Source organism: Carcharodon carcharias, chromosome 28 (assembly GCF_017639515.1).
Source record: "Carcharodon carcharias isolate sCarCar2 chromosome 28, sCarCar2.pri, whole genome shotgun sequence".
Classification (NCBI taxonomy): domain Eukaryota; kingdom Metazoa; phylum Chordata; class Chondrichthyes; order Lamniformes; family Lamnidae; genus Carcharodon; species Carcharodon carcharias.
In genome coordinates this window covers 17,105,970-17,118,438 of record NC_054494.1, presented here as the reverse complement: position 1 = coordinate 17,118,438, position 12,469 = coordinate 17,105,970, and the positions used below count along the sequence as shown (strand labels likewise).

At 41.3% G+C, this 12,469-nt stretch overlaps 1 protein-coding gene across 1 annotated transcript in view; it reads left to right on the top strand.

The window, feature by feature from the left end:
• Positions 1–8,096, top strand: part of LOC121270873 (tyrosine-protein phosphatase non-receptor type 13-like) — a 273,076-nt gene extending 264,980 nt beyond the window's left edge. The window contains exon 29 of the mRNA XM_041176429.1: positions 5,990–8,096. Within this exon, the coding sequence (XP_041032363.1) occupies positions 5,990–6,335 (346 nt within the window). The 3' untranslated portion in view covers positions 6,336–8,096. The remainder of the gene's footprint in view (positions 1–5,989) is intronic.
• Positions 8,097–12,469: the final 4,373 nt, after the last annotated feature.

Sequence of the window (12,469 nt, the reverse complement as noted above, 5' to 3'; positions counted from 1 at the left end):
GCTGCTAAGTAAAGATGGACTCTCCCAATTCCTCACAATGCCCAGGCCAGGATTTTACATCCCTGCCTTGGTGTGTCCTCCAGCAGATATGGCGAGTCATTTAAATCTCCATTCAGTTCAGCGGTAATACCTTGCCGAGCAGGAGGGGCTGTAAAATCCTGGCCCCAGCGTGAACACTGTTTTAAACTCTTGTAATGAAGCCCTAATACTTCCCCAACTGGAGACAGCGGTTCTTGTTTACCACCTTCAAGCATGTACTTGATTGCAGCAAAATTCCAACATTAACGCCCTGCAAACTGCCCGCCCGCTGCGGGGCTCAGAAACTGGGTGAATGGCTTCCAACCGGCACCATGCCTCCGAAAAATGATGACATAGGATTCTGCGCATGTGCAGACAATGAGCGGCAGCCATCTTGCATGGGCAGGAGACGCAATGCTTTATTTCTTCCTGAGAATCTCTCCATCCGTCTTAAAATTTATAACAATTCCCTTAAACCAGTTTGGAAGAATTACAGGACAAATCATGATTAATTAGCTTGCCACCCGCAGGATGGTGATGACGCAATTTTCTGTTGACTCTAGGAACTTTCCTCCACATTGGACACTGCATAATAATGAAACTGATATCTCTTGTGTATTTCCTTCACCGAGACTCTTCACGATGTACAGGTAGCCAGTAAAGATTGCATGTTACTCAAGCAACATCTGGGAGTTCTCCCAGTGTCATGGTCAATATTCCTTCCTTAAAAATTGCCATCAGAAGTGGTCCAGCTGGTCATTATTCCAGATGTTGCCTGTGGGATATTGCTGTATTTAATATCCTAAGGGGCCTTGACAGGGTGGACGTGGAAATGATGTTTCCTCTTGTGGGAGAATCTACAATTGGGGGTCACTGTTTAAAAATAAGCCCATTTAAGACAGGTGAGGAGAATTCTTTTTCTCTCAGAGGGTCATGAGTCTTTGGAACCCCCTTCTTCAAAAGGTGCTGGAACCAGAGTCTTTGAATATTTTTAAGGCAGAGGTAGGTAGATTCTTCATAAACAAGGAGGTGAAAGGTTATCAGGGAGAGGCAGAAATGTGGAGCTGAGGTTACATTCAGATCTTATTGAATGGAGGAGCAGACTTGAGGGGCTGAGTGGCCTATTCCTGCCCTTAATTCGCATGTCCATATTCAAATTGGCTTCAGGATTTGCCTATAAAATTCAGTGGGGAGGATTTTTTCCCCATCGGGGGGCAGGAGGTGGGCGTGCATCCAATCGCCGCCCGCAATTGGCTGGAGGCCGCCATTTTACATGGGGGACCAATTAAAGCCCACCCAGCTGCGTGCTACCTGTGCGGGAGGGGGGAGTAGGCTGAGCCGGGGCCTGTGCTCTTTTGCGTGCGAAAGAGCGCAGAAATCTCCTTGAGGCACAGAGCTGCCTCAGGAAGATCAGTTTGAAATTTTAAAATGTAAATAAAGGGAAAAAAAAATTTTAAGACATGTCCCCTCATGTGATAGTGTCACATGAGCTGGGACATGTCTATGAATTTTTTGGAAAATTTTTATCAAAGTTTAAAAACCTTTGTGAAAACTCATCCCGCTCGTGGATGAGGTTTCATGATAAATGCAAAGGCCGCCTGGGCTCTTTGCCTGCCTCCCCGCCAACCTTAATGTTGGACGGGCAGCCCAGTTAATTATTTTAATTGCTGTTTGAATGACCTTAATAGGCCTTTGACAGTTCGGCGGGTGCACAGCTGACTCCAGTGTGCGCTGGCCGAACGCAAGATCTGAATGATGCACGGCGATGTCGGGACACACACCCAACGTCACTGCGCATCATTTTATGCGTCGGCAAGCGGGTCCCACCCCCGCTCGCCAACCCGAAGATTCTGGCCAGTGTCTGCACTTCAAAGTAATTTTAGGTGAAATGATCTGGGATGAAGAAATTCAATAGCAACTTTCAAAAGGGAATTGTATAGGTACCTAAAGGGAAGAATAACACATTATAGGGAGTGGAACTAATGGATAACTCTACCAAAGAGCTGTCACAGATATGATAGACTGAATGGTCTCCTCCTGTGCTATATCTTTCTATGATTCTATGTGTCAAATGTTAGCTAACTGCAAGTGCTTTCCTTTCACTGTAATAGGTCTGAAATTGGCACAGAGTTGTCCAATTGTTACTGAGTCAAAATTATGGAACTCTCTTCCTAACAGCACCATGAGTATATCTACGCACATGGACTGCTGGGGTTCAAGAAGGTGACTCACCATCACCTTCTCAAGGACAATAAATGCTGGAGGCTTTTTGCAAGCATTTTGCAGACCTGCCAAAATTGCATCATTTTTCTCTGCACTTTCCACTGACATTAAACACTGAACATCTTGGCAACTACTGTCCCTTGTTGGGCCATTTTCTTGAAATCCCAGTCAGCGTTGCCTTTTTTAATCAAAGCGGTCCCCTGCTCTTTCCAGTAAGAAAGTGCATTACTCTTTTCCAGAAGGATGTTAATCCACTATCCATGGAATTTATTAGCCAAACCATGCAGATAGGTGGATCAGCCTGAAGAAATAGCTGATTATCTTGTGCTGCAACTGAACTGTGTAAATTAGCTTTCCATTTATGTTGCCAAACTCTGGCAACTGTCCAAGAATCCCACTGAATTCTGCACCTGCTCCCGAAAAATTAGGGTCTCGTACCAGTCTGTCCTCAGTGTTGGGGGGTTTATCAGTTGATCTAAAGCAGCTTTAAATGCCCCTATTGTGGTTCAGTCTTTAACTGATGTGTTGCCCAATAGAAATACTGTGTTCTCACATAATCAGTGAGAAATATGCTGTATCCTCACTCTGTTTGAGAAAAAGAAGAACAGATTAGTTGTAAGTACTTTATGTGTAGTTTCTTTATAAGTTAAAATAGTTTTTAAAATGATAAAGATCAGTGTGGCCCTGGAGGAAGGAAGACCAGTATCCTCTATAGGTGCCTAATTTATTTTATTTGTCAATTTAATGCGTTTATGATGGTCTTTTATAATGCGAGCAGATCTCCCATGCCATTGCTCATAAGTAAGAGGGCATGCTATTATATAATAGCAGCGCAATACTTTAGCTTTCTGCTAAAGTGCAATAGTAATCTCCTTTCAAGGCTACAAAACCACAAGTATTTATTTCATTGGAGTGGATGGTGTTAAGTAAAACACTGGGTGGTCCATACAGATGCCATTTAAGAGACTGCAGATATCATGGCTCTGGTATTTTGTGTTGCTAGAGAATTTCTTTGTACTTTATTTTGAAAATATGTTGAGTGTGACACCTGAAGTGTGGCAAGAGGTGCATTGGATAGGAAGTAAAGTACTCATCTTTGTAATATTATAGCTACTTGCATATTTTTAATAATCATATACCTAATCAAGCCAGTCCTGTCATTCCTCGTTCAGGTCTATTCATAGATGCAATATGGTGAGCCTGTTGTGTCTCTCAATTCTCTTTTTGAGAAATGCAGTAAGACTGCAGTCAGTCAGGAACGTGGCTTCAAATTGCTCAGTCTGTCCACCTGCAAAACCTCAGAAAACAGATAGTCTTAAGGTTGATATTTAAATGATACATTGCAACTGTCCAATATACACAATATACTTTCTGTTATACCATATAGTACATACTTCATCTTTAAAGAAATTGAACAATTAATATTTCTTTCCAATCTTTTTGGATTTTCAGGAAGATGAAATTTCCCTCACTAGTATTTACTGTGAAGGTTTTTATCCTGTTGATAGAAAATTTCTCTATGCATTATTGTTACATTTGAAATCCTGTTTAAATCAGGTACCTGTTATGGCACAGCGGATGGTAAATGCTGAGCTGCTCAAATCCCAGAGGAAAACTTGAAATAGCTGCCACAACTGTTTCTGGAATTTGTATTTTTATATCAGATGCATGCCTTGAATTCAGTAGTAATAAGCCCAACAAGTCTTAGAGGTTTTTTACAAAGCTAAATTAAACATTTGTTAATAAAAGAAATGATTTTAAGCGCATAAGTAGGTCTTTAAATTACTAATATGATAACTCCTAGCTCCCCTAATTAACCTGACTCCCAGTTACACCCCCGTTAAGGCAACAGTAAAAACAGATAAATTTCAACAGACCCAGGCAAAGCACACAATACCCTGGACAGTGATATTCACACTGAGTTTTCTTAGCTTTGGTTCCTGTAGACAGCAACCTGATACCTTGAGGCTGGAGGCTTTTCACACAATTGTCAGATCTTAGAATGCCTTCTGCTCACACATAGGCTCAGCTCCTTTATACACGTTTCTCCCTTTTTAAAGTAAATTCTATTGTTCCAATATGTCTTTGCAATATTACTTTTCCACAATATAAATCTTTTCATAGTACTCATTTTATCAATAATCTTTGGGAAAAATAAACACACTGTTTGGCTTATCCCTTATGGTGAGGTGTAACACCTTACCTTCTCTTTGAAATTCACTATTCTAGTTTATCTAAAATGGAAACGTTCTTCATGCTTCACATTCTAAAACTTCAACCATGTTTACATATTTAACATTTGAAACCTAGCTTCTTTTTTGATAGCTCAAAAGCTCCAGCCTAGTTGTCTGCAATTAATTTAAATCCTCCCCCACACACAACCTCACACAGAGAAACTAATCCAAACCCTGCTATTAACCTACTTTGCCAATAAATCACATGAATATTATGAAAATTATTATGTTTTCATGGCAGTACCACATGTCAAAGGAGCACAAAGGAATTTCAGATGAAGTGATATGTTTTGTTACAAATAACTTGAAGGAATTTCACCCTAAATATTGTTTGTAAATATTACTGAATATAATAGGAACTAGGGACATCATGGAATTGGTGTTATATGCAACAGAGACATATCTCTTGAAATTGAAAATAAAGGTAATAGATTTGTCTTGTTAATGTTGCATTGACAGCACTCTGTCATGGAGCCTTGTACAGTATCAATACATTTCACAGCATTGCATCGATTAAGTTCACCTCATGCAGCATTGGTGTCATGGTAACAGTGACTGATTATTACCAGCCATTCCATTTTATTTCAGTCTGTGCTATTTGGTATTATATGCACTTCAGCTGGTACAAGGCTGTGAAACTTTCTGCTGGGGCGATTGCATACATTACTTCGGCACCATCCCCTAATTTTGAATTGTTAAGCTGGAGTGGGAATTGTCCGAGGGGATACACAGACAAATGATGCAAGACAGAACAGTAGAAGCTGTCTGATTCCCCTCATCAAGGGATATCCTAATCCGAATCCAAGGCAGTAGTTTAGTGCTGACAGAACTCAACTCGAGGCTGTATGACCCAAGAGCAGCTTTCTGTTTGTGTAGCCTACAGCCATCTACAAGGAGCAGGTGAACAAGTAAAGGATCCATGAATATCTTTCATTAATTATATAGGTATATAGTTTCATGAACACTCAGTGGAGACTGAAATTAAAAAGTTGGTCCACAATCAGACAGCTCCCATTGTAGTTTGTCAGCATTAAAATATCGCCTGGAAGCTTTGTACTGATGAATATTAATTGTCAGTCTCAGGCAATGAAAATGTCATTGTTCTTACTGTAGAATAATGTCTTGCTTCAGGTTAAGGCTGAAACACATAGTCAGAAGAATGATAAAGGAACTAAGTATTGCATCTCGTCTGTGCCTATCTGACATGTGAATGACTGCTGCTACCAAATAGTTGATGGCAATGCCCAGAAAGATTTTAATTCCTGAGTGTTTTTCCAGCTAAAGTTCACTTCACTGAATAAATAAATCCAATATAAAAAATGAGTTTTGCTACACATCATGGACTGGGCTTGCAATTACATCAAGCCATTACTTGAAATGTGGTCCTACACTTAATAACATCCAATCTCAGTGAAAAGCTGCTCTTCCTAGATTCAGACAATTGTATTGTGCCTTCACTATATTGGAAAGTAGAACAATTTATTACCTTAATAACATATTATTCTAATTCTCAGCCTTCTATGCAGTGCGACTGATGGAAGTGACTCTAAGTCATCAGTGTTCTTTTGCAAGCCTGAAGTATCTTCCCCTACACCATTGGATGAAGACTATTTGACCATAAGTTCCACATCGGCCTCCTCACGGTGTGACAGTCCAGACTCTCAGTCACCGAACGTCATTATCCCACAGCCTCACTACTTGGTGCCTTCCCCCGAGACTTCAGGCCCAGCAGAGAAAGACACTAGTGATAAATCCGAATGGGAAGATCTGGAGGAGATAGATCCTGTAGTGGAAGCACAAGTGAGAGCAAGGAATGAAGAAGATGAGGAAGAAGTTCCAAATTTAGTAAGTGTGGCATGAGGTGGTTCTGTAAAACGGTAGCGGTTTTACAAGGTTCACCACATAATAGCTCACTTGCTGCTCGTGCACTAGTGTTTATGTGAATGTCTATGCATCGGGAATGAATGGACTAAGCTTTGCTTGTGCGTTTTCATTGCAACCATGATTGATGATGCACTGAACACTTTCGCCAGCCATGGTACAAATGTTCTCTTCCGTATTGCCGATATAAGGGCTACACTGCCAAAGTGGTATCAGTTGATTGTTCCATTCCAGGACACTTTGTATGTCAGTATTATTGGAATTACACCTGAGCCCTCAGTAGAAAATGGCTTCATGTGACAATAGAATTTCAGAGAGATCACATTTTGCAAATAAATAAAATAAGAGATAGAGAGCATGAAAGACAATTCAAAATGTTAATCTCATTGGATTAGGTAACAACTTTTTAAAAATCTTATTAATTTTATTTTAGTAAATATTCATGTAATGCCACTACCATGGAAGCATGTGGCTTATGGACAGTCTGTGTGCAGCTCTTGAAAAATTACATTAGCGTTGTTTTGGGTACTATTGATTTCACACCCTCTACAGCGCCTTATTAAAGGGATCCTGTGGCACCAATAATAGGGAAAAAATGGCACAAGGTCTTCACACTGTAAAGTGGTGTCGCCAGCAGCGAGCAAGTCAAAGTGCACGCCCAAATTTTGGAAGTTGCAGCGATGTGAATATGAGCAGAAAAGCCTTAACATAACCCTGAGTAACCAGCACAATGTGAGCAGGGAAGAATGCCCAGTATCGGACAAAGGAGCCATTGCGCACGGTAACTCCTGCATCTGATTTGAACAACAGGTTAAACAGCCCAGTGTCAGGTCCTGCAGATGCAGGAATTTTGAAATATAGACAGAAAATGATAGAAATACTCAGCAGACCAGGCGGCATCTGTGGAGAGAGAAACGGAAATTAATATTTCAGGTCGATGACCTTTTAAAATAGTCTGTATGACTTACCCTGTTAAAAAAAAACACTGCGCAGTGTGAATCTTTGCACTTTTAAGCTGGATTGAGAGATGGTCAGCTGCCTTTCAACACCGTCAACTTCAGGATTCTGTAGAGAACAGTAAAGCATTGCAGCAACTTTGTGCCAGCATTATTCTCATTAAAATTTAAAAGTGGAACGTGACTCTTGACAGCCCAACTTAACTGACACATCTTGAGTGTAGCCATTACAATATTTCATTAAAGATTGTCCAAATGTTTCTTTCACTGGTAATGTTATTGTAAACCACCAGACTCTACTATTTAAGCAACTGAAAAAGTACACAAATACATTTTGGAGACCGATAGAACTGAGGAGCTCTGTCGTGTTTGATAACATGCAACTAGCTGCTGCTGAGGCTTTCATGCAGCTCCTCCAAGCCAACCAGTGAACAGATACCCCTTTAAACCCCCTCTGCTTTGCTGAAGGGGCTTAATGATCGGCAGCAGGTTAGCTCTCCCCGAAGGGTCAAGGCTGCCGTCATTCAAAGCTTGTGCAACGTGTGTATAAAAGCTTCCTCCATTCTTATGTCTTAAAGCATTAGGCAATTAAAAATAATATTGTGATAAATCAGGCAGCTGTTAAGGAAAAAAGTGACAGAGTCTATGAAGTTTATCACAATGAAATAAATGTGAGCAAGGAGGAGCCATTAATCATTATCTGTGAATATAAGGTTGTTTCATTCATAATTCATTTTGTTCTGATTGAAACGGAATTAAATTTATATTAAATTGAGTACATGATCGATCTGTTTTGCATTGTGACTGAATTTGATAGTGACTGATTTGATTTTACATTTCAGTTACACCCATATTTCCCTATAGCTGTATTATTAGCTTTATAATTGTTATTCCATATTGACTTTTCACCTGTTATTGTTCAAAGGAATCCTGATTAGTTCATTATGTAAGCGGGAAAGACTCTAGATTGTGTTCCAAATTCTCAACAGCATTTTGAGGTGCCTATGTTTCGATTTATATGCCTTGTGAGATCTACTTTCTTTAAATTGTCTTGCCTGATGGCACTGGCTGTCACCAGTTTTGTTTCCATGGCTACTGGCCTCCTTGGGCACCTCATCCAATTAGCCAATGTATTATTGTGAGCTGCTGTGATCGAGCTGTTCCCCATGTGAAGCATCACAGCAGAGCATGATGCAGTCCACTGTAAGTTGTCATATTGCACACAACACAGACGTGTACACACCACACACACACACACACACACACACGAAACACACATGTACACACACACACACACAACACACACGTGTACACACACACACAACACACATGTGTACACACACACACAACACACATGTGTACACACACACAACACACATGTGTACACACACACACACAACACACACGTGTACACACACACACGCACACACACACGTACACACACACACAACACACACATGTACACACACACACACAACACACACGTGTACACACACACAACACACATGTGTACACACACACACACAACACACACATGTACACACACACACACAACACACACATGTACACACACACACAACACACATGTGTACACACACACACACAACACACACGTGTACACACACACACACACACACACACGTACACACACACACGGCCCAAATTTTAACTCTGTGTACGTGGGTGGGTTTTGAATGTGTTAAAATTGGGCCCACACATTCCAGGAGATAGTGGTCAGAAGGAGAAACGCCGGTGGATCTTTTTCCTTCCCTGTTCTAGAGGCACCAAACCTAAATTGTAGCCCTGCTATCATGATACTTCTGCTGAAATCAACTGGCCCAAGCAAATCAAGGGTCAAAGCTGCTTGGTCTGTATGGCTCGGTAGCATTGCAGGCAACATAATGAGGCTTTGGATCCTTGGAGCAACAGTTAATGTTTTTTAATCTCACCTTTTCCTTGAACCTTGCATTAAATCTCTGGTTGGGAAGGTGTTCCTGTGACCTGCTCTACCAATGTTACTCTGTGTGCTTTTCATTGGGAGTTAGACAAAAACAGCGTGAGGTGTTATTTTTTCACTTCCTCACTGCCTTGGCCTCCCCTTGAGGCCCCTTTGCCTGACAGCCCGACTGAGACATGTGACTTGTTGATGGTCATGAGGTAGGGGTGTAAGCATCTTGAGTTCCATGGCTTTACGGCTCAAGAGGTTGGAAGACTTCAGCACTTTTGTTGCCAAACCCTCTTAATTGAAGGAGGCTTACAGCCCGCTTATCCTGTCGCAACCACTTTCAGAGTGGCACACCAGCGGGTGCTTACAAAAAGAAAGAAGAAAACAGCTGAAAATGTTGAAAGTCTGAAGTGAAAAAACAACAGGTTGGTAAAATCAATAGAAATGATTAACAGGCGGTTTCTATAACGGGCAATCCTAGGTCTTGGCCTGGCTGGTTTACTGCCTCAACAATGGCAGTGGGAATGACACCCATTTGACTTTTCTCTTTCCAGATGTCGATCGGTCTCTGTGTATTTGCAGCTGTCTGTGCTGTATTTTCTCATGTGTATACATTGCCTGCTCACGTCACTCTACCATTGCGGTAATGATAGCATTCAGAACCTCCTTCAGCGACATTTGGGTGCATTCCAGCACCATCATACATAAAGCCAAGCTGATGTTGAAGTGTTTAGGGTTTGACTTTGCATTAGTTGCATTTACACTGAGCTCTAGAGAAAGAACAACAACTTGCATTTAGATAGCTGTCATGAAGCTATTAACGTATATAATATTTTGGAAAATATTTCTCTTTTAAAGTAGAGGTTTAGTCTGCAGATATGTCTTAATTGGATTAAAGCCAGCTAGTCTGGGTGCTTTGATGGGTACTAGTTTAGATATGGAAGAGAGATAGCGTGCATTTGCATTTTTTGAAAAGAGCATTCAAGAAGGGGGTGAAAACTTGATGCCTTTCTAGCAGATACCAAGCAATATGTTTATATTACTAATAAAATTGGTACAATGAAAGGGGTATCATTGTTAAGAAGTGAAGTTCAAAGAGGCTGGTAAGACAATAAAGAATTTGAATTTAATCAGTGGTGGTAGGTATAACTTCAGTAGTTTTTGGGTGTGCAGAGCAGAGGCAAAGTGAGATCGAAAGGCAGCTGCAAGCCTCCAATTGGCTCCACAGTGAAAAGAACCTTATTTTGAATTCATAAGATGAAAATGCTTTCCCTGGTGTCTAAGGGCTGCTGTTGACTTAATGGAGAATAGTTTGGGAATTTGTCAAAAGTTATGACAGTAGTAATTTGTAGCCAGGTGTAAATATATTTTTAACCTGTGTAAATTAATAAAATGTTTCCTTTAGTTTAATGTAAAGCCTCAAGAACTGGGGGTCTGATTCCTGAATTTAGAGTGGCATCTCAAACATAACACTTAAAACTATAGGTTATGACAGTTGTTTAACGTTTACCCCTGGGAATTTTAAGTAACTCCGCTTTACCAACTGCATCAGTCATAACAATAGTGCCTTTAACGTAGTAAAACACCCAAAGTATATCACAGAAGCAGTAGCGATGAAAATTTAATACCCAAACATGTAAGGAGATACCAGGAAAGGTGAACGAGAGGCGGGCTTGAACAGGCTTCTTAAAGGAGGAGAGAGGGACAGGGAAGTTCAGATAGGGAATTCCAGGACTTAGGGTTCAGACAGCTGAAGGCACAGTTGTCAATGATGGAGCAATGAAAATTGGGGATGCTTAAGAGATCACACAGCAGGAGGACAGCAGTAGGAGCAGCTGGTTCCAGTATGGGTGAGGAATTTGAACTGAAAGAAAAAAAATAGATCAGCTTGGATTTTCTAGCACCTTTTACAACTGCTTGACATTCCAAAGTGCTTCACAGCCAATGAGGTACTTCCTTAAAGTGTAGTCACTGTTCCAGTGCAGAAAATCTCTGTTCACTCAACCTTTTGCATTGATTCCATGGTGTGGAATAAACTTTACACAAGTTATCGAATAGGATGGTTACAGCACAGAAGTCCATTCAGCCCATCATGTCCATGGTGGCTCTCTGCAAGAGCAGCTCATGTAGTCCCGTTTCCCTGCCTTTCCCCAGATCCCTGCAAATTTTTTTCCTCTTCAGAAAATTATCCAATTCTCTTTTGAAAGCCTCGATTGGCTCTGCCTCCACCAGGCTTTCAGGCAGTGCATTCCAGATCCTAACCACTCGCAGCAGAAAACAGAAGTGTTTCCTCATGTTGTCGCTGGCTTCTTTTGCCAATCATCTGAAATCGGTGCGCTGGTTCTTGAATCTTCTGACAAATGGATCAGCCTCTCCCTACCTACTCTGTCCAGACCCCTCATGATTTTGAACACCTCTTTCAAATCTCTGCTTAACGTGCTCTTCTCCAACGGGAGCAGCCCCAGCTTCTCCAATCTATCCAGTTCCTCACCCCGGAACCATTCACGTGAATCTTTGCTGCACTTCACATCCAACCAACAAAATCCAAAGCTTCCAGCGGAAGGTATCAGAGATGTTACATCAACTCTGAACCAGGTTTCTTTCAAAGACAGGTAAGTTGATGGGAGACTAAACATCGTGCTGCACCTTAACTTTGCAGTTTGATTGAGAGAGAGAGAGAAAATACATGTTGCATTCATTGTTATTATCACCTCCCAATCTTTTTCTTTAGCCCATAGCACGGGAATATGAGATGCTCGTAACCTTGAAGAAAAATAAGAAGGGAAGCCTGGGTTTCACTATCATGCGCAGTAAACTGGACAACTGCTATTACATCCGGGATGTGCTGGATAACCCTGCAAAGGCTGATGGGAGACTAAGAGCAGGAGACAGGCTCATAACGGTAAAGACATTATCAGAGAAAAAAAAAATTGGTCTACGTATCTAGTTTTCCTACGTGTCAACTAGCAGCATTTCACATTGGCCTTAGTGTTTTGGACGCCCTGTTGTTGTATCAGGATTGGGCCTTCAGCCATCAGTCCGGGTTTGGTCACACTCACCTCCAGTTCCACTTCTCTTGGTGATTAATGTGCTGGATCATGTCCCTGAGTCCACGGCTCCCAATGTGTACTGCAGGCAGGGAATCCTGTAAGAATGCCTGTTATATACACAGGATGTAACCCCACCCTTTAGCGCTGGGAGTGCTTCAATGA